We start from the raw sequence: 23,369 nt of genomic DNA on the forward strand, positions 1-23,369 counted from the left end.
TTCCTCCTATTCACTTCTCCCAGCACTTCTCAGAACACTAACTTAACTTCCATGAAAGCAACACATTCATATGTTAACATTCTGTATGGTGATCATGTTACAATGGGGTTAGGAAATTAACTTTTTTCCACTGTAGTGGGATCAAGGAGTTGGTATATTTAATTTATGGGGGGTGCAGCAGAAAGCTGTTTATTACTTTGGTGTTGCTATAAGAAGAGGGGATATTATTTACATGTGCGTTGTAGTCTTCTATGTTACAATGCACACTTTCAGTGTTCTGAGTTTTCATTGTTTTGGGTGTTCAGTGTTTTGGGTTTTTGATGTTATGGTCTCAATGTTTTGAATTTCAATGTTTTGAAGTAGACCCCTGAAATCATGGTGAGTACTTGGACTACTGGGTGAATAAGTACTACAGATATATAGCTCAACAAAAAAAGGACACAAGTTGGGAAGCGACTATAATATATAAGAAGAAACATCTTTATCAAAGATTTTTATACAAATTTACCAAAAATGCTTTTTTTTGGCATAAAGCTCAAATAAGACAAAAAAACTGTACATATTATTCACAAAGCCATCACACCAGTTATTTATTTATATATATATATATATATATATATATATATATATATATATATATATATATATAGATACACACACACACACACACACACACACACACACACACACACACACACACACACGCACACACACACACGCACACACGCACACACACACACACACACACACACACACAAACACACACACACACACACACACAAAACTTTGCATGATCAAAGTATAAGTGCTTGGAAAACACTATGTACTGAACATCTGGAACTTATATAGGTACAGAGCATTAAACACTGACCTCATATCCTGGAATTCCTGTCTCTCCTTGTGGACCCATTGCACCAAATGTACCCTAGTGGAAAAAACAGACAAAGCAGGGTAAATAAAATCTGTTCATGAATTTTGAAAAACAGAAACAATATACAGTAATAAACCTGAGAATAAAAGTCCTTCAGTCAAATGGTAAGACTGCAGCTGACCAAATAACTAGATGAAGCACACATCTCATAAAATACGCACATAAATCAATGATTTCAGAAAGATCCATATACATGTATATATATATATATATATATATATATATATATATATATAAATAAACATGTATATGGACATGGGGGTTCCCAGAAAGAAAGAAAGCACAAAACCGAGAAAGAAGAGAATACCAATGTCTTGCCACTTATCTCTGACTAGAAGAAGGCAATCAGCCGAACCATAAGTTTCTCAAGGAGTGATGAGCTGTATAAGAAACTATAAGGTTAAACTGCAAGACAGGAGGACTACTGTCCATCTAAAATGATAAAAAAAAGTAGCAGGACCCTAAGTTGGAGAGATTCGGTCCATACCTCTCAACCTGGAATCATAAAGAATTTGGACAAAGGCCCATGAAAAATACGTACAACTGGCCAAAAATCTGTATACTGATTACCATAACATTTGCATACATAATTATGTAACCCTGCCCACTCCGATGGGATTGTGGGATACCAACATTTAAATGCAAACTGAAGAACGGACAAAATATTAAACACATAATAAACAGAAGCACAATAATGTTTTATTTATATTAATATTTGAACTTGTGCAAAACTAAAATACAATTTTCTTTTATAAAAATAAAATTAACTGCTTCTACACTACATGCTTGCCATGGAATCTTGAAATGGGGAGACCAGCGAAAGAGAAACATCTTACTTGTCAGGATGGCAGCATAAAGGGCTGCTCCTCTCCACCCTGCCATGGAGCCTGCAGGAGATGCTGGATAGCAAAGGTGGAGGGGCAAGTAACAAAAATACATGTAAAACAAAATCACTTTTGCAATCAAGAGTGTAACTAAGCATACTCTGCACACTCAGCTAGGTGCACTTTTAATAAGTATCACTCAAACATTACAAGTTCAATAGGTTTGCAGCTGTATAAGCTATTGCCTACAAGTCATACAAAAACTTGCATAGGGAATGGATCACACTTGCTTAAAACCTAATCATATTTTGCTGTAGGGAGACAGCAGCTGAAAATTATGCATTTCTTTATTGTGTGCAAGTACAAACAAAGATGTTTACATCTTCTAAAATGTGAAGTAGGACTGAAAAAACACAAAATCATTCTACAAGTTCAAAATAAAAGCTTCTGTTATGTCCCTGCCTGCAATCACTGAAAACAGAATTAAAATTTTTAATGAAGCGTGACACCTACTCACTACAATGCATGGTTGCCTACTATAGCTCTCGGCTGTACAGATTTTCACAGAATGTTCACCTTTTTGCTCATATTTTTTGGTCAGTTTCTCTTACGGTTGTGTTTTTTCTGGCAAATCACTGACAAATTATTGAGGGCTGAAGTCAGAAAATAAAGACAGGCTTTGAGTTTCAGATTTCATGACCTTCAGAAAATTCATGCTAATGCAATACCTGTCAACTATCAACTTTCTAAGTTTGTAACAGCAACATTTTAAAAGTATCCCTATTTGTGGGCCTTTGTCCCCCCATTATTTACGGCTTTGTCCAGATTTCTTGCTCTAAGAGGATGAGAGGTATGCTGCCTACTTGTGATACTACTTGCTTTTAAATTCAATATGCAGATTACAGTACTTGCCTTAAAGTTCTGTTACCTAATTTTCAAGTTTTAAAATACACTTTCTAAAACTTCTCAGTTTAATTAATATGCAAGGAATGTGTCCTACCTTTAAAAGACTGTAGCTCAATAGTTTCTTAGGTAACACAATTCACAATTAATTGAGAAGCTGTCTACAGACAGCTTTCCAGGTCTGATTCGTGGACTAATGTTGAGAACTTTTTGCTCAAGGTGTTTTAACTGCCTAGCTACTGTAAGAAAGTTACATCAATACTTGGTGCTATAGCGATTGTTTACAAGCCGATAACAACTTTGATTCAGTCAGCTTTGGAGTAAATGGAAAAGAAACCCAAGTAGTTTTATCCAATTGATTTAGACCACGAAATACATTCCAGGACCGGAGTGTTTCTCCTTTCGCCACTTCAGAAATATAAACAAAGTCACGCTATGCGAGCTTCACTTGCAAAGTATGTCTGGTGCTAGAGTAACTTACTTAAACATACAACTGCCCTTAGAACTGCCCTCTTGCCCCAAAAGCAAAGCACCTTTGCTTAAATGGGTCACTTAGTTAACAAATAAATAAAACAAACCTGATACTCTGGTATTTCTTAACATAAGTCATGAATACTTTGTAGTCCCGCTCTAAACCTAATAGTTTTAGACTCTTATCTTACAGTTATGTGCTCATATTCACTATATATATGATTAAACTAACACGAAACAAGACAAACAGACATTCATAAATACTACACTATTTGTCATTTTACAATACAGTTTATATGAAAACGGTACCTGTACAAAATATCTGCATGCGCTACATTACTGAGTGCATAGAAACCAGACTGCGTGACGAGGCGTTCACTTGTTAACATTTCTTCTTCAAAGGATCTAGTGAGACGTACTCTGTGTATTCTACAGAGTACATTTTTTCTCTGAACATCATTTTGAAAAACGAAATAAATATATGTATACAGTTTGTGCACAGGGGATTGCAAATCCAAAAATATATCTAATAGTTTTTTGACTGTGAAGCTAAAAATGTTACACTGTAATACAGAACTATGCGGATTGTGTAGAGCATGACTACATGATCCATCCATCATACAGAAAGACAGACAGTCACAGAGATATGCCAACAGACATGCACACACATACACACAGACAGCCATATCTATTCCCAAGCACACACAGAAGAGAACATACCATACACAAAACACACACATAGGCATAAACAGCCACACACAAACACATACAAGCGCACAGACATCCACACATACAGACATTCATATAAATCCCACACAGACATACACACACAAACACACACACACACACACACACACACACAAATATACAGATGCACACATATCCACGTCTGTGCACAGAGACACACAAAGATGTACATACAGACATACCAATATCACACACACACACACACACACACACACACACACACACACACACACACACACACTGGACTCAAATGAACAGAGTGAAAACATGGACAGCTATTGTGAAGGCTACTGCTCCTAAAAGTGGTGTTAGTGAAGTAAAATTTCCTTCCATTTTCACTTCAGCAATAGTAGCGAGTTCTAAATGAACAAGGAATTACATATTTTTGTTCTAGAACAAAGCCTAATTGAAAATACTAATGCTGAGTGGGGTCCAAAGAAAAGAAATTGTAATTTAGAAGAAAGGTCACATTATACCAGAGCAGTATTATAGGTAATAAAACTGCTTGGGGCCAGCTAGCAGAATACGTAAGGGAAATAATCAAAAGACCTGACTAAACAAGGGCAAGAAGGAAGAAATGCAATTATTCTTTTCAGAACAATCCCTACAACCGAGAACAGGGAATCTACATTTTTGATAGGGAAAGGCCAATGATTAAGTTAACCTGAATTCAGACTCTGTGGATCGAGTCATTCGATCGGTGGCTTGGAATTTTTTATAAATAATTGTTTCCTGCTGCAGAACTCAACCCGAGAGGGACTGAAATGCAATGTTTCCTTACCAAGTGTCTTTATTTTGTGTGGAGGGGGATGTATAACTTTATTTGCTGAGTTTTATGGCTTGCATCATGTTTGATTATGCCGCTCTGTCTTATTCCTGGCTAAAATGTGTATTGTTGTACATTCTGAATTTCTGTCACGGCCCATGAGTGACAAGACAAAAGTTAAATCTGTAGTCCTATGTACGAGTCAGACTTGTGCATTTTGTTCCGGTGATTACCAAATTTCTTTTTTTCTTTCTTGTTTGATCACCAGGTAAGCAAGCTAGCCCAGGGACTCCTGTCAGTCATGTATACATTCAGTCCGGAGGGTTGGTGATTTGATTGCTGATACATACTGTATGTGAAATGGGTGATACAACAGCAGTAAATGTCTGTCTCTTGCTATCTTACTCAATCATGCTATCTTACTCAATCAGTACATCACTTACCTTTGGTCTTTCTATTTTGTTGCATATAATGCCTAGTTTACTGGAGTAATGCATCAAAAATACCAGTTCCTGAGTTGCAAGGGTTACTTGGGAAATTGGATTTAGGTAAGAAAAATACAAAGAAAACGGAAATCCCAAATCAGGACTAGTCTTTTGTTCACTTTAATTGGCAACCAGAGAAGTGAGAAATGTGACTTAAAGATTTAACGAAAAATGTAAAGCGTTCAAATACCAAGAACACAAAATAGCCAACCGGACCTCTGTAGCTCGAGCAGAAAATAGGAACAACTACGGTGCACAATAGCTGCAATGTTCAAAGTACAATGAACATACTCCACGCACCAGCCAGTAAAATAACACAGGTTTATTGATGAATCCCTCAGAGCTCCACACAAAAATAGAACCACACAGATTTACAGGTTTAGCGCTTTCATCCGCATAATGCAGACTTCCTCAGAACCAATTAATATCCATTGCTAAGTGGTATATATAGCAGATTTGGCGCCAAAAAATCAATTAGCATACAGTTCATAAAATTTTAAAGAAAATAATTTTATGGAAGTTTTTTATGAAATGTATGCTAATTGATTTTTTGGCGCCAAATCTGCTATATATACCACTTAGCAATGGATATTAATTGGTTCTGAGGAAGTCTGCATTATGCGGATGAAAGCGCTAAACCTGTAAATCTGTGTGGTTCTATTTTTGTGTGGAGCTCTGAGGGATTCATCAATAAACCTGTGTTATTTTACTGGCTGGTGCGTGGAGTATGTTCATTGTACTTTGAACATTGCAGCTATTGTGCACCGTAGTTGTTCCTATTTTCTGCTCGAGCTACAGAGGTCCGGTTGGCTATTTTGTGTTCTTGACTTAAATATTTAGTTTAATCAATCCTGCCATACCTTTCAATTGTCCATATACTGTTTATTTTGTATCACAGGTGGCAGATGTACACGAAGCACATGTAGTCAGAAACTTATTTTTATAATAGTAATTCAGTAGCTCTCTCCTCCCAATGTACTTGTTTTCTGAAGTAACAAAAGAGAAAAGAATGCTACGCTTGACACAACCGAGCAGTGGGTATGACTAGAAAGCTGTGTTACTCAAACAGAGCTCCTGAGTGGCTCACCCCTGAAAAGAATCTTGTCCGTACTTCCTACCTGGCCAAAATGAGATCCACGTAAAGACGTACAGGATATGACAGCATTAGTTATTAATACAATTACTAAAGAATGATGCATGTATTGTCAACATATGGCAATATACAGTGATGTGCTCTGTCATCTATCATCTGAGTTTGTATATAGCACAATCGTGTTTCTTTTTCAGTCCTAAAGTCCTTAAAATGTTTTAAGCAGGTCAGGATGGCTTTTTCCATTGCTAGTGTGAATTTACAGTTATCCTCCAAATCGGGATTTAAAGGGGCCAATCGAGAATTCATGGCACCCTATTATTTTGAGCCCCAAACAGGGAAATACTGAGGAATTTGGTACAGTTGAGAGGTCTGATTCTGTCACATAAATCTTGCAAAAATGGATAGTATGCTCTTAGTAATCAATTTTAAACATGTCTGCTGCTATCTCTTTTTATAAGTTGGGGAATTCTACTTGGCCAGATTTATTCAAAGTTGACACACCTGCAATATACTCTATGTCTTAAACAGGTCTAATTGCAGACTCAGAGAAGGAAGGCCATATTAGCCTATTACTAGGTTCTGTGGAACTAAAACTCTTAGCTGCACAAGTCACAGCTGCACTGCCAAGGATGATGGATGATCAATTCAGAACCATCCCATATCACATAAAATAAGTCTATATCACATAAAATAAGTCTATAATCAACAATTTGCAATGGCAAAAGGATCTCAACTTGTGTTACTCAAGGAAACAAAGCATAAAATTCAAGCGAAAAAAAATGTATATATATATATATATATATATATATATATATATATATATATATGTATATAACATTTAGCTAAGTAATCATCCTTCAATGCATTATCCTGCTCTCAAGGTTAACAATGAGAAAGATGGGGAAGTATCATACAGTAACTGGACAGGTGAAATCCTTGGTTACCGTCAGGGTGTCCCACAGGGCTCTGTCCTAGGCCTTTACTTGTTTCGATTGTATCTTTCAGATAAGTTTTTCTTCTGAGGTGTTCTACTGTCTATATGCAGATGACCTGAAATTGGGTAAACTGATTAAATGTGTTACAGATAAGGCATGTTTGAAAAATAACTTGACTAAATTGACCATTTGGTCACAAGAGAATAATATGCTGATAAACACATAAAAAACTAAGCATATGAGATTTGGAAGACATAAACTGAAAGGTGAATATTTAATACAGCATACAGTGATTGAAACAGTAGACTCATTTAAGGACCCGGGTATATGGGTAGATACAGCTATGAGTTTTTCTAATCATATCAACCAATTGGTTAATGACAGTTATAGAATAAAGTCTAGGAAATCAAAAATGATTAAGTCATTGTTTGTTAGTTACATTAGACCCAAACTTGAATATGGAATAACAATATGGAAACCCTGAGTAAACTGGAAAGAGTACAGTGGAAATATACCAAGGGCATCCATGGATGTGAAAATTTAAGTTATTATGAAAGACTAAAATATCTGAATTTGTACAGTGTCTCTTATAGATATCTAAGAGGAGATCTTACTCTCAAGTATATATGGCATTTAGAGACAACTACCTCTGGGAATGTTTGGGGTTATCAAAAAGTACTAGAGAATCATCATACAACCTATGCAAAACATTTTATAGGAATGAGAACTGCACAAATTGTTTCTCTGACAGAGTAGCTGATGCATGGAAGACTACCAAATAACATTAAAGTAAGTACTAGTTAAGATATATTTAAGAACAGCCTGGACACATTATGGAAACAAGTGTTTTGGTATACTGGCAAGCTAGAAGGGCATTAATGCCCATGCTTGAAATATTTGTATGTATGTATGCATGATGGTCCTTTGTTCAGTAAATAAATTGTACATATCATACCCCATACTATAGATTGATTATCCAGAGGAATAAAGTTCTTATTACTGCGGCTCTTGGAAATTGTTAAGAAGGGGAACAAAACTGTGCTTCTGCAAACAGTATTTTTTATAAGCAGAAGAATAAAATACCACAAAAAGAATAAAATACCAAAAATCCATGACTGGACATGGAAGTGATCCTAAAAGCTGCATAAGCTTTAACCCTTTACAGTGACTCATATAGATATTTGCAAAAATATTTGACCTTGGACTTTTAGTTCTTCTGAGAAGTTCAAATGGAATTCTGGACTTCTTCAAAAAAGGTTGTAGTGCCCCAATGAACTAAGTGGTGTGGAATTTAGTCAAGTTCAGCACTGTGAGGTTCATGTAGGCTTCATGAAGCTACACTGAAAAAAAGGACAGTCTTCCAGTTTATCCACATAATTCTCTGAATAACAGATATCTTTTATCACCCTGCTTATCAACAGAGGCTTGGATAAGTAAGGGTAACTACACATAGCCTGAAAATAATTATGTGCCATACACTCTGCCTTTGTTATAACTGCGGTGGTGGTGGTGCGGTAGCGTTGTCGCCCCACAGTCAGATGTTGTCCATTCGATTCTCAGAGCATCTTCTGTGTGGTGACATGCATGAACGGGCGTTCCTTCGTTGAAGGTTGTGCGTTAGGCTCGGCAAGCCAGCACGTAAAAACTCTACTGCCAATCATTAGCGGACCGGAGTTCCGGCGTGGCGACCCCTAACCGGGAAAAGCCAAAAGACACAAACAAACACTCTGCCTTTGTTAAGTGTCAGTTTATTAACACTTATTTATGATCTGCAGTGCCTCTACATAAAAGCAAAACGGTCTTTTATAATTTAGATAATAAGCATGAAGGTACACAAACTGTAGGTGTAAAACTAGTTAAGACAATTCAGAGACAATGTCCCTTTTTTATTTTATTTTAACTGCATTGTGAAAATAACTCCAACATGGCAGTAGTTCAATGAACAGACACTGTGTTTAATTACAGTAACTATTTTAAATTCTTTTATTACTCACTGCCACAGGCATTAACTATTATTATATTAGTACCAATGGTTAAATTGGGCAGCCACTGTGGTGCAGCGGTTAGCGTTGCTGCCTCACAGCAAGAGGTTCTCCGGTTCGATCCTAGGCTGGGGTGCCTTCTGTGCGGAGTCTGCATGTCCTCCCTGTGGTTGCATGGGTTTCCTCTAGGTGCTCTGGTTTCTTCCCACATCCCAAAGACATGCTGTAGGTGGATTGGACACTCTAAATTGGCCCTAGGTGTGAGTGTGTGCATGTGTGTGCCTTCTGTGGAAGGTTGGGTGCTGGGCTGGCAACTCGACACCGTACAACTCCACTGCCAATCATGAGCGGACAGGTGATCTGCTGTGGCGACCCCTAACCAGGAAAAGCTGAAAGAAGAAGAAGAAGTACCAATGGTTAAATTACCATTTTGAAGTGGGCTTACATTTGTGAATCCTGAATATCAAAGCAACACTAGATAAAGGCAACAAGAACTTTCAGAATATCTGACAGAATGATGCTTACCTCCTATGCAAATTGAGCCTTTCATTTCAGGATATCCACTTCTAAGTTATGTGTCCCAACATTCTAGTGGAGCTGTCTAGACAGTGGAATCTACCAGTACACCAAAAGCAGAGACCCTTTGAATAAGTGGTTCACCAGTCTTCAAATACAGCCAAAGCAAGACTTTATCTATGATATGCAACATCAGTCTGTATATAGATGATAAGCTCTGGAATCTGCGGAATACTGAAATCTCATTTCTCCCCACAGGAGTCTTTATTGGAATAATGCCAGTTTTTCAGAGTACAATTTAAACCAAACCAAATTCCTATGAGCTTTTGCTCTTACATACAATCAATGCAATCAGACTTTATTTTAATTATTTAACTTATTGATCTGATGTTGTCAATTTTCATTTTATCCTTGACATATGGGTTCAGTTCTGATTATCGGGACTGACTCGGTCTTTACTACAGCTCATGTGGGCCAAAAACTCTCGAGCTTCACCTCTACCCACAATCCTTCTCTCCCAATTACTCCAGATCTCATTTGCCACTTTTCCAGACAGACACATTTGCCATAGCTCAAGCTAAGTAAATTTTTCAGATATTTTTTCTTCACATTTTTCTTTTTTCTTCTGTTATTGTCTTGTAATAACTGTATCTTTTACTATTTTTTTCCTGTATTGCTACCTTTCTACCCTTCAAGTTTAGTCGTTCTCCCTTTTCCATATACTACTGCGTACCTTCTGCTATCATCACTGACAGATTCCTTTCTGTATACTTCTGTGTGCCTTGTACTATCATTATTGGTAGTCCCTTTCACTCTTTCTCTTCTTTTCTTCATAAAAAAAAAAAAAAAAAAAAAAAAAAAAAAACTTTCTCTACACGTCTGTGTACTTTCTAATATCATCATTGATAGCACCCTTTCCGTACACTTCTGTGTACCTTTTACTATCATTGTGAATAGTCCCTTTCACTTCTTTGTTTCATTTAAAAAAAAAAAAGAAAACTTTCCTGTCTAGCTGTCTAGTATCCTTGTTTGAGTGTGTGTGCTGTCCCCTCCTTTCTGGTGTAAGTGTGGTGTGTGCTTTTCCAGCCTTTTTGTTATGGCAAAAAATCTAAGGGTTCCTCTGGTTTCAAGAAATGCCAGAAGTGCTGTCATAAGATCCCTCTCTCAGATTTGCACCTGTTGTGTGCTTATTGTTTGGGTCCTATCCACTTACAGAAAGACTGTAGTATTTGCCATAGATTTAGTCATAGGACCCTGGCTGAAAGAAAAATAAATTAATCCTGAAAGGTATGATTCCTTCTGCCTTTGGAGAGGCCATATCTGCTCATGACAAAAGTAAAAAAAGAAGTTATGTACTCACCATAACATTCCATGTGAGTTGTCCATCTCGCCTTCATTCTTATTGGTGGGTTCAGAACCAATCCTCGGTTCTGACTCGGCCGCTTTCAAAGCTCGAGGTCTCCAAATTTGCTTGTGGCTTACTCCCTATCCCATGATGCTCTGTGGCATTCCCCAGATCTAGTTTGCTGGTATACTAAATACTGTATATAAAGAAACATCTTTTAATCTACCTCACCAAAAAAAACAGAGGAGGGTCAGAGAATTAGAGATGCCAATTAGTAACCCCTTGATCCTCCAGGAGTCAAAGGCCGGGGGCAGAAGGGTGGGATGCAAGAATGAAGGCAAGACAGACAACTCACATGTAACGTTATAGTGAGTATATAACTTCTTTATGTGATGTTGCCCTACCTCACCCTTCATTCTTACTGGTGGGACAGCGTCCCTAACACCATCTTTCTTGAGTGGCTCACGGGAGAACATTCTTCAGAACTGTGGACCCAAAGGAGGCCTTGTCCCAGGAAGCCAAATCCACTTTGTAATGAGTAATAAAGGTATGAGGTGTTGACCACATTGCTGCAGCACAGATTGTATCAACTAGGAGTTTCTCACAAAAGGCTGAAGAGGTAGACACAGCCCTAGTAGAATGAGCTCTTATCTTGCCTGGAAGTTGTTTGTTTACAGATCAGTAAGTGAACATGATGCAATCTGACATCCATCTGGAAATAGTAGATTTTGCTACCGGAGCACCTTTTTTGCAGTCTGAAAAAGATACAAATAGTTGGTCAGTGTTCCTGAGCTCTTTTGTTCTGTGCAAGTAGAAGCGTAACTGTCCTTGTACATCCAGTAGGTGTAGCATATATTCTGCCTTACTGCCATAACTGGGGAAGAAAAGTGGTAAGTCTATGGAATGATTTAAGTTTGATTCAGAACATACATTCGGTAGAAAGTAAGGAGAGAAACTCTGTCCTTACGGAACAGCATATGGGGGGGGGGGGGTTGAAAGATAGTGCTTGTAGTTTGAAACACGTCTGGCCGAAGTAATCGCTACTAAGAGAGCTATTTTCCATGTTAAAAACTTTAAATCACACGATGAAGCGGGTTTGAAGGGGGAAAGGATTATGCGACATAAGACAAAATTTAGATTCCATGGAAGAAGGGGTGGTTTAATGGGTGGTTTCGTACCTCTCAAGAAGGCTCTACAAAGCCTGTGGGATATGATATTTGGACCTCTGTCTCCAAAACGGAAATTACAGATTGCAGCCAGTTGAACTTGAATTGAAGCTGCAGCTGCCCCCTCCTAAAAAAGCTTTTCTAAAAAAATCCAATATGGAAGGCAAAGGTGCAGAAAAAGGGTCAAGATTATTTTCTGAAGCTCAGGAGGTAAATCTTTTCCATTTGTTGAGACATGCTCTTCTCGTAGAAGCCTTGTGAGAAGAAATCAAGATGTGTTGTACTGAAGGTGAAATGTCTGATAGCCTGGCTATGGTTGGAATCGGAGCAGCCAAGCTGTCAACTTGAGCATTTGCAGAGATGGATGGAGAGTACCTGACGGGTGTATCAGAAGGTCTGGAACTGGGTGCAAAATCCAGGGAGCCTCCTGAAGATGAGGCCACAAGAAGGGGAACCATATTTGACAAGGCCAGTAAGGCGCAAGAAGTATTAATGTGCTTCTCAGCACATTGGCTTTCTGAAGAACTTTGGGTATCAAGAGAAGGGGAGGAAAAGTGTATAGGAGACCCGAGGGCCAATCGTGTACAACTGCATTCCTTCGGGACTCCCCCGGGGGGGGGGGGGATTAGGGCAAAGTAGCTGCTGCATTTGGTATTCATGGACGTGGCAAAAAGGTCGCAGCATGGCTTGCCCCACTTTTGGAAAATCATTTCCGCTATGTTTTGCTTCACGCACCACTAGTGGGGCATCAGAATCGCCCTGCTGAGTTTGTCTGTTATCATGTTGGATTTCCCCGGGATGTGCGTTTCTGTCAGAAAACATTGGGAAGCGGTTGCCCACTGCCATACTCTCAGAGCTTCTCGACATAGAGGGTAAGATCTGTTTCCTCCTTGTTTGTTTACATACCATACAAGTGACATATTATGTCTGGATAGCAATCGTTCCTATTGCAAGAAAGTCTTGGAATGCTTGCAACGCAAGAAGCACTGCTCTCATCTCTAGGACATTGATGTGCATGTGGGCCTCGTGATCCTGCCAAGTGCCTTGGACTTCCCTGAATATGCCCCCCTACCCTATCTGGGAAGCATCTGTGGTCACTGTGGCTAACGGTTGAGGAAGAACAAAGGGACGACCTGAGGTCAACTGAGTGAAGTGTAGCCACCACTGGAGGTCTGGCTTGCAAGACTGTGTTAATATAATCTGGTGTGACATTGGAAGTTTCTACATGGACCACTGAGTGAATAGCAGCCATTGTAAGATTCTCATGTTAGCAAAGACAATAGAATTATGTTTATCGCTGCTGTAATAATGCCCAGTACTTTAAGTACTGCCCTTGCTGGAACCTTTCTCTTTTGGAGAAGGACTGAGATCTGAAGCCACGTTTGAACTCTTTCTGGTGGCAGCTTTATCATCATTTTTGTAGTATCTAGATCTGCGCCTATAAAAAACGATATGTTGAGATGGCAATAAGGCAGATGTTTCGTAGTTTATTGTTATCCCCAAGTGGTAGCAAAGTGTCAGAGTAGTGTCTTGTGCTTCTGATAGTAGATGCTTGGTGATGGTGGTTAGGAGCCAGTCGTCTAGATATGGAAACATTCTGAATCCTAGACGCCTCAGGTGAGCTGTAACTACTGGCATACATTTTGTGAACACTCTGGGGGCTGTGGTGAAATCAAAGGGCAGAGCTCGAAACTGATAATGACTGGCTCTCAGCCAAAAATGTAGATGACTCCTGAATGGCCTGTCCATCTTTATATGGTAGCACACATCCTGGAGGTCTACAGAGCACATCCAATTGTCTTTCCCCAAAAAGGGGAGTAGCGACTTCAGTGTTACCATACGGAACTTTGTCTTTGTTACAGATTTGTTCAATCTGCTGAGATCCAGTATGGGTCTCCAGTCCCGTTTTCTTTGGAACTAAAAAGAACCTTGAGTAAGTTCCAGATCCTATCTGGTCTATGGGGACTGGCTGGATGACTCTTTTTTCTAACAACCTATGTATTTCTATGGTTGCTTGCTTCCTGTGACTGGGTGGAATGTCTGGAATGTTTTTGATACATGGGGTGGGAGAGAGAAAGGTATACAGTAGCCTCTGGATATAATGCTTTGTACCCACTTGTCTTCTGTGATTTTTAGCCAGGCATTTGGGTACAAGGATAAGTGTTCTCCAACTGCCAGGCCTCCTTTCAGGAGTGCTGAAAGGGCTTGCCAAAGAAGGATTCTCTGTCGTCCTGGTTTTGCAGAGCCCCCTGTCGCGTGGTCAGCATCTTCCTTTATTGCTCCCCCCCCTCTGCCCCTAGGGGAAGGCTCACCACGTCTGTCTGGGAAAACTCTCTGAGGCTTTCGTAACCACATCTTTCCTCCCTTTTGACCTTTGAGACAAGGTCTAGAAAGTATGGAAAAATGGACTCCAACTGCAGAGAGAGTTTTTCCCTCCTGTTCACACCTGGATAGTGTGTCTTTGACTTTGGACCCAAACAAGGATGAGCCATCGAAAGGGGCATTAACAAAAGAAGACTTAAACGGTTCCGCAAAATTACAAAAGCGCATCCAGAAATGTCTCCTCAGGGAAATTCCTGAACCTGCTGCCCTACTCGCTCCATCAACTGCACAGGAAATAAGCCTCATGAATGAGTTTACTACTGAATTTAAGGTGGAGAGCTGAGAGGACACTTTGTCTGACACCCCCAGGCTACTAAACCTTATCAGGAGATCTCACTGTAGCCTGGTGAAATGCGTAAGGTAATTCAGGGACCTGAGTGTAAAGCTTGGTGAAGAAAACATACGCTTCCATATCTGTCCATTGTCTGCGACTCCATATTCAGGGAATGGACAGAAGAGGATGTCTCTGACAATTCCTTCTTGGTGGACACCGCCACCACCATAACATCTACAGGGACACCTTCCATCAGGAAAGATTTATCTTCGGGGGATGTTATAAACTTATGTGGCTTCTAGGGGAAAGGATCCAGGGAGTCCAGAGACTCCCCCGTCTTTTGACAGACCAAATCCATGAGTTCATCGAAAGACAGAGACATCCAAGGGGCGGAAGCGTGAGACTCAAAAGCCTTCAAGTATACAGACTCCTCATCAGAAGGGTTGATGGGCTTCCAGCTGCTTCTCTGCTTAAGGATCTCCAGGATGTCTGCATAGGAGACATCATGGGGATCCTTCTGAATCATCGAGGTCTGTGTCAGATATGATTGACTCGTCCGGGGAGTCCAAATGGTCCTCTTGCATAGTCTCTTCCGAGGGACCTCTTCAAAAGGGTATTCTAGAGAGGTTTCGGAAGAGATAGGTTCACCCAATGGGGCATCCTGAGGCTTAGGGTCTCCACGTCTGTGTGGAATCGGCTGTGTGGAGACAGACACCGGCACCTTTGGGGAAGGAATGACTGGGTCTGAGATTGGAGCTGTCCGTGGTGACAGCACTCTCCTCAGCACCTTGAAAGCCTACCGCCCATAACCCGACAAAGCTCCCGGTTCCGAAGAACTAGAAGGTTTCCCTGGCACCAAGGGGGTTGGCTCTGAAGCTGATGTAGTCATGGAGCTCATCTGACCCGAAGCCCCGAGAGGCAAAGTCGGATCCGACAACTGTCCGATCCGACTGTCCTCACCAAACCTGACTGGAGAGTGTCGGCTCCTAGACCCCTCAAGCTTAGATGGCACAGAGAAAGTCAGAGCATAGGTCAGAGCCATAGATCCTGAGGCAGGTCTTGGCACCGATGGTTCCACTACAATCAGCTCCATGCATTCTGGCTCCGAAGCCCTGAGGTGGGTCGGAGGAGGAGTCAACAGAGATGGGGTAAGTACACTCGGTTCTGAAGCCCTCTGGGTCAGATCCGACAATAGTTTGGCCAGCTCTGGTGTACTCAAAAGCCTTTGCACCATGCAATCCACATCACCTTCTGACAAACTCCTGGAGGATCAAGAGGAGTGGACAGGGGATCTTGACTTCTGCAATATTGGTGATATCAAAGGCGGGGACACCGGTTACAGAACAGGGGACAGGCTCCAAAAGTGGAATACCAATGGCTCCAAAACAGTTGGAGCGGAGGTAGCTGTATATATATAAAACAGCAAAAACCACACAGTAAAAATACAATGAAAGCTTTAACTGGAAAGCTGAACCACACAACACACTGAAAGCCGTAGAAACACTGGCCCTCTAACTAAAATGGGCAGAGTAGCTCTCTAATTAAAACGAGCTAAACTCCTTCGAATAACACACATCTATGATTGCTAAACTATAACTAACACTAAGCCTAACAACAGCAATAATTAAGCAAAAGTATAGTAACAACACAGAGTAAAGGAGTCAGGATAGGGGTGAACTGTAGGCCTTGAACTAAAAACAATGGCCCCAGAGATCAACAGAAAGTAGCGGACACAGTCTAAGGTGTGATCAGTCTATCTAAAGTACTCGCACACAACTTTGGAAGAAATACAACTAAACGGTTGAGAAAAGTGAAGAAAAAAATCAAACTTAGCCACAACCAGTTGAGGAATCCTCTCTGTTCAGCAGCAAATGAGATCTGGGGAATGCCACAGAGCATCATGGGATAGGGAGTAAGCCACAAGTTAGTTTGGAGACCTCGAGCTTTGAAATCGGCCGAGTCAGAACCGAGGATTGGTTCCGAACCCACCAGTAAGAATGAAGGTGAGATAGGACATCACATCTGATGTTTCTTTCCCTTCTTCCTCGTCCTCCTTGAAGAAGGACAAAAAAAGAAGTCTGTCAGTACCATCATCTCCTATGGCATGGACACATAAAAAACCTAGATCTTCAGTTCCTAAAAGTTCTTCACATCTGATGGATTCCAGATCTAAGGCTTCTGTTACTGATAAAATCATCGTCACCAACTACTACTTCTGATTCCAAAGCCTTAACACCAAAGTCTTCGGCAAATGCAGTCTTCAGCACAAAAAGTAGTATTTCCTGGTACTTCTATAATGCTGACTACATCAGTGAAGAGTATTGACATGTTACAGGAAGTTTTACCTAGGACAGCTTACTTCCCATCAATCGATCTTTTGTGGGTGAATTACCTGATGTTTTCCTACAAAGGCTTAAATCACCCTCTCTAATGTCCGTCCGTTCCACCAAAAGTCTTACAGAAGTTGGCATGGAGAGACTGGTGAATAAAATGTTGTGTGTGAGAGGATTTACAGGACTTGCTTCACCTTTGACCCCTATGGGTTTAAGAGCTCAACCTTCTTTCACACTTTTAACTACTCCTCCTCTGACCTCCTTCAAGGTATTAGAGTTTCCAGCTCCAAGTTGTCCGCCACCGACTGTATCATTTCCAAAGATCTCTCTTCATTCAGAACCAGTTATTGCCCTGAGTTCTTCAGTTCTTTCGGATCCGGAGATATCACGGGCCGTATCTGCCTGTTGGCTCTGAGGAGCAGGAGTTGACTCCAATTTTTTCACAGCCATCCCTGCACCTTAGAGCATCGGCACAATTCAGTTTGGCTCCTGCTTCTGTCTTGGGGGCTGTTTTGTCGAAGCAGGGAGTGACCATGGTTTTGAAGCAGTCTCTCAGTTCCAGGCTCCATTCCCTCTTTGGGGGGGCCAGCCTTCGAGGCAATGGAGAGGGCATTGTCTATTGCAGTCACTGAGTTGGCCCCTTCCTCCTCAGAGCAAATACCTTCCTCATGATCAGTTATTCGACGTGTGTCTCCACTGAGGCAGTGAGTGCCAAATCCTCAGGAACCTCAGATACAGATTCTGTCATCTTCTGATACCTGACCAGACTATCTCCCTGAGGAGGTTCCTCAGAAGAAGAAGTGCAAGAGGAAGCACTTAGATTCACAACAGGAATCGGTCGTGGAAGACACTGATTTTGATGAAGGGGAAGGGTCCCCAAGGTCACCCTCTAATGATGTCTCTTTTAGAGACATTCTAGAAATTTTGAAACAAAGGGATGACTGGAAGTCCCAAAATCCTTCCTCGGAAGAATAAGTTTACCTGCAGGCTTTTGGTACTCACCCATCTACCTCTTGGTTGACTCCACCTGCTAACAAGCTCATTCAATTGATCTCTCAGTGGGCGTGGAAGGCGCCAGACACCATTGAACCCATCCCTAAAAGACTGGACAAAATTTTATCTTCCCCTAAGGATCAAAATTCTGGGCCAAAGGATTAGCGGTAGATGCTATGGTCGTAGCAGCTGCCACCAAAAAGGAACTCACTAAGGAGAGTTCATCTATCTATCCGCCCAGTAGAGAGTCTCGAGCAATGGATAGATTTGGGAAGTGCATTTATGCTTCATCGACCTTCACTTTAAGGTCTTTGAATTTCCTGGTACATTTTACCAGACTTAAAGGGATCTGATCCAGGAGCTGTTACTGAAGGAGTCCAAGAAAGAGTTGCTTCCCAGCTGACCACCCTGGACTCCATGTCAAACTTGTCCATGAAGCTCATTGCGCAAGTAGTTGAAGGGACCACCAGAGCAGCAAGTTCATGCGTAGCCATAAGGAGACATGGCTGCATATATCTATGTGATTTTGCGGAACTATTTAAGTCTTCATTCATCAATGCACCCTTTGATGGATAATCTCTGTTTGGGCCAAAAGTTAGAGAGACATTATCCAGGTGTGAGAAGGATGGTAAGACCATTTCTGCTATAGGCATACGTTTTTCAACTCCCCAAAGATCCTTTTCAGAGGAGCAGTGGAAAGGCGTGATTCAAAAAGTTCCAGGACCTTTCCAGGACACAAGTGCAGTCAGTTCCCCAGAGGCAGTGGTGGGAACTACAATGAAAGACGCCATCCACTTGGCAGAGGTGGTCTGCAGAATCAGGGCTTCAGGGACACATTCCTGAAAGGAGGCCCGATTGTCTTCCTCTGGAGGCAGTTGGGGGATGCTCATCCTTGCACCAAAATGCCTGGCTAAATATAACAGATTCTTGTGTGCAACGGATTATTTGCAAAGGCTATACCATACTCTTTTCCCTTCATCCCAATGTATGGAAAAAAATCCCCGATGTTCCACCCAGTCAGAGGGAAAAAGAAGTTATGTTCTTATCATAATGTTCCATCTGTGTTGTTGATCTTCATTCATTCATTACTGATAGGTGTCAGTTTCGTCCTCAGAACTGAGTTGGCCGTCATAACAAGCTCACGCCAGCTAAAAAACTCTTTTACCCATAGTGCCCCTCTCCATTTTACTTCAGATCGAGTTTGCCCGTAAGGAAAGGACAGATTACAAACAGAAAAGAGGAGGCTTTTTCTCAGCAGTTTCCTTGTCATAGGACAGGACCATAGCCGAACCTCCAAGAGTCTTTTGGAGGGGGCTGGTGGGTGTGTTGTAATGAATGAATGAAGATCAACAACACACATGGAATGTTATGGTAAGAACATAACTTCTTTATCTGACGTTGTTAATCTTCATTCATTTCTTACTGATGGGACAGAGTCCCTAGCTACCTTGTTTCCTGGGAAGCCCTATGGAAGAATATTCTTGACTACCACTGAACCAAATAAGGATCTCCCCCTGGAGACCATATCCAATTTGTAATGCATGATCAAGTTACGAGAAGAGGCCCATGTTGCTGCTGCACAAATATCATCCATGGAAGTTCTTGCATGGAAAGCAACAGATGTTGCTACTGATCTCGTGGAATGTGCTTTGATCTTAGAAGGTATAGAAACCTTGTTTCGTTGATATACAAAGGAAATGCAATCTCTCAACCATTTAGATAAGGTACCTTTGGACAATAATTTTCCCAATTTTGGGCCTGGGTATGATATAAATAATTGGTCAGACTTCTGTATGGATTTAGATCTATCGAGGTAAAAACACAGTTGTCTGTGCACATCAAGCAAATGCAATGACTATTCTATTTTATTAGAGAAATTTGGAAAGAAGACTGGTAGATCAATTGTTTGATTAACAGTCAAATCAGAAACAACCTTAGGTAAAAAGGAGGGAATAGTCCGTAGTGATACTATGTCCTTATGGAAGAGCATGTAGGAACATTTTATACATAAGGTTTGTAACTCAGAAATATGGCCAACAAGAATAAGGTTTTCCAGGATAAAACTTTTAATTCAGAATTGGCGCCAGATTCAAAGGGAGGCCGAGTCAAGGCTTGTAGAAACAGTGTCAAATTCCATGGCTCAATCGGTTGTTTGATGGGGGGATCTGATATGTAAAACTCCCTTCAAAAAGGTTTTATAAAGACGGTGAAAGATTAAGGAGAAGTCTTCAAAACCATTGTGAAAGTTAGAAATTGCTGCCAGGTGTACTCTAATAGAAGAAGCTGCAGCTCCAGAATGAAGGAGATTAGATAGATAATCTAAAAGAATCGATAGCTGTGCCAAATTTTTTTTCGCGAGACCAAATAATGAATCTCTTCCATTTGCTGAGATAAAGTTTCCTGGTAGATGGTTTATGGGAAGCCAGAAGAATGTGACGGACAGGGAAGGACAGGTTGTTCTGACTGGCAATCACCGGAAGTGGAGGAAACAAGCGGTCAGCTTGAGGTTCAATAAATTTGGCTATGTCAATCCCTGTATATGCGATAATAGTTCTGGAGTTGGATCCAGAATCCAAGGTTACTGTAGTAGGTGAGGCCAAAGGAAGGGGAACCAAATTTGTCGTGGCCAGTAGGGTGCAATGAGGATTACTCTGCTTTTCAACTGATGAGCCTTCATCAAGAAATGGAGAATCAGTGGGAGTGGTGGGTAAGCATAAAGAAGTCCCATGGGCCAACTGTGTACAACAGCATCCCTTAGGGACTCCCCCTTCGGGGGAATTAGGGCAAGGTAGCTGCTACATTTGTGATCTGTGGGGGATGCGAACAGATCACAGCAAGGCTGGCCCCAGCAACTGAATATCTTCTTTGTTATGACAGGATTGAGGCACCACTCATGAGGCAGAAGAATGCAGCTGCTCAACTTGTCTGCAATTATGTTGGAATCCCCTGGAAAGTGCGTCTCTGTCAGAAAGCAGTTGGAAGCTACTGCCTGTTGCCAAATTCTCATGGCCTCTCGACACAATAGGTAGGCCTTGGTTCTGCCTTGTTTGTTGATGTACCAGACTACTGACATGTTGTCGGACTGGATGGCAATTGTTCCTGAAGGGTGAATAAATTGAAATGCTTGCAATGCTAGAAGCACTGCCCTCAGTTCTAGAACACTGATAATGCAGATTGGCCTCTATGGATGACCAAGTGCCTTGGACGGTCTTTCCCTGGTAGTGCCCCCCCATCCGATCAGGAAGGCATCAGTGGTCACTATGGCTTTGGACTGAGAAGGGGAGAAAGGTCAACTCCATAGGTACTCTTCTGGCTTCATCCACCAACATGTCTTTTTTGCACCAATTTGTTATCCTGATCTGAAATGTCATGGGAAGATTCAAAGGGGACCATTGTGTTAGCAAAAGCCACTGAAGAAGCCTCATGTGCAGTCTTGGCAGTGTGACCATTGTGTATAGATGCTGCCATGGACCCTAGTAGTTGAAGGACTGCTCGAGCTGGCAATTTGTCTTGACTGAGTATCACTTGGAGTTGCAATCTCAGACTGTATCCTGTGAAGAGGGAGGCAGACTAAGCAAGACTGGGTATCAAATTCTTCCCCTATGAACTCCAGTCTTTGTGAAGGGATTAGTTTGCATTTGTCCTTATTTACTGTTATCCCTAGGTGTTTCAATACATGTGGGGTGTAATGGATCACTGAGACTAGTAGATGCTTGATTGGGACAGTGAGGTGCCAGTCGTCTAAATATGGAAACACCCAGAATCCTTGCAATCTCAAATGAGCTGCTACCACTGCCATGCATTTGGTGAACACTCTGGGGGCTGTGGAGCCACCAAAGGGCAGTGTTCAGAATTGGTAGTGAATGGCTCCCTGCCAGAAGCAGAGAAATCTTCTGGAGCATTTGTCCATTTTTATGTGGTAATACACATCCTGAAGATCTATAGAGAACATCCCATCGTCTTTGCCCAGGAAGGGAAGTATAGACTGCACCGTGACCATCTGGAATTTTGTTTTTTGGATGAATTTCTTTAGGATGCTGAGGTCCAGAATTGGCCTCCAGTCCCTTGCTTTCTTTGCACTAAAAAGAACCTTGAGTAAAAAACAGATTCTATTTGGTCTGGAGGGACTGTTTGGATGACTCTTTTTGAAGCAGTTTTTGGATTTCTAGAGCTGCTGATTTTCTTTGACTGGGTGGGATGTCAGGAATGCACCTTAAAGGCCTTGGGAAAAAACTGAAAGGAATATGATACCCTCTGGTAATTATCATCTGCACTCAAGAGTTTGAGGTTATTTTTTGCCAGGCAAGGTGGTGCAGAGAAAAACGACCCCCGACTGCTTCCAAAGGCAAACAACTCGGCCACTCTTCAGGAGCACTGATAGGGCTGTCCAGATAAAGAAGCTCTAGACCCCTGGTTACACGGACCCCCTCTGCCTCTGAAGGGGCATCTTCCAGCTGAGATCCCTCCTCTACCCCTGGGGGGAAAACTCGCCACGTGTGTCACGGAAAGGACCTTGGGATTTTTTGTACCACATCTTTCCACTCCTCTGATTCCTGGAATAGGATTGTTTAGGTTTGAAAAACGTGCCGCTATGGCAGACAAGGTCTTACTGTCCTTTTCACACCTGGCTAAAGTGTATTTTACCTTTGGGCCAAAAAGAGAGGAGGCCTCTATGGGGGCATTTAGGAAGGAAGACTTAAAAGGAACCGCAAAGTCACACAGACGCATCTAGGCATGATGTCTTGTAACGACGCCAGCACCCACTGCTCTAGCCGCCCCTTCAGTTGAGTGGGAAATCAACCTCATGGACAAATTAGAGATGAACTCCAGGGGCGCAAGCTGTGAGGCAACTTTGTCCTCTACCTCATCAGAGACTGCTCCTGCCAGGGTTTTTGAGAGCTCTGAAATTAGATCTCTCTGAAGCCAAGTAAAGTGTGCCAGATAATTCAGGGACTGGATGGCAAAGGTCACTTAAGAATACACCCACTTCCCAAATCTGTCTATTGCCTGAGACTCCCTGTTTGGGGGATGGACAGTAGTGCTCTCCTCAGTGAGCTCTTTTTTAGTGGCGGCTGCCACAACTGTAGCATCTTTCAGAAGGCCCTTGGACCAGTGTGGGCTGTTCTCTGGAAGGGAAAGAATTCTGTCAGTCCTCCGGGGGATAGGTTCAATGGTATCAGGACTCTTCCACACATGCTGCACGATGAGCTGGATGAGGTCATC

General features: G+C 41.5%; 1 protein-coding gene across 1 annotated transcript in view; it reads right to left on the reverse strand.

Annotated features, from left to right (window-relative positions):
- Positions 1-23,369, reverse strand: part of COL24A1 (collagen type XXIV alpha 1 chain) — a 3,617,818-nt gene that overhangs the window by 582,244 nt on the left and 3,012,205 nt on the right. The window contains exon 40 of the mRNA XM_044086026.1: positions 872-925. Coding sequence (XP_043941961.1) covers positions 872-925 — 54 coding nt within the window. The remainder of the gene's footprint in view (positions 1-871; positions 926-23,369) is intronic.

The sequence above is a fragment of the Protopterus annectens genome, chromosome 10.part0 (assembly GCF_019279795.1).
Source record: "Protopterus annectens isolate FY-2018-M chromosome 10.part0, PAN1.0, whole genome shotgun sequence".
Taxonomy (NCBI): domain Eukaryota; kingdom Metazoa; phylum Chordata; order Ceratodontiformes; family Protopteridae; genus Protopterus; species Protopterus annectens.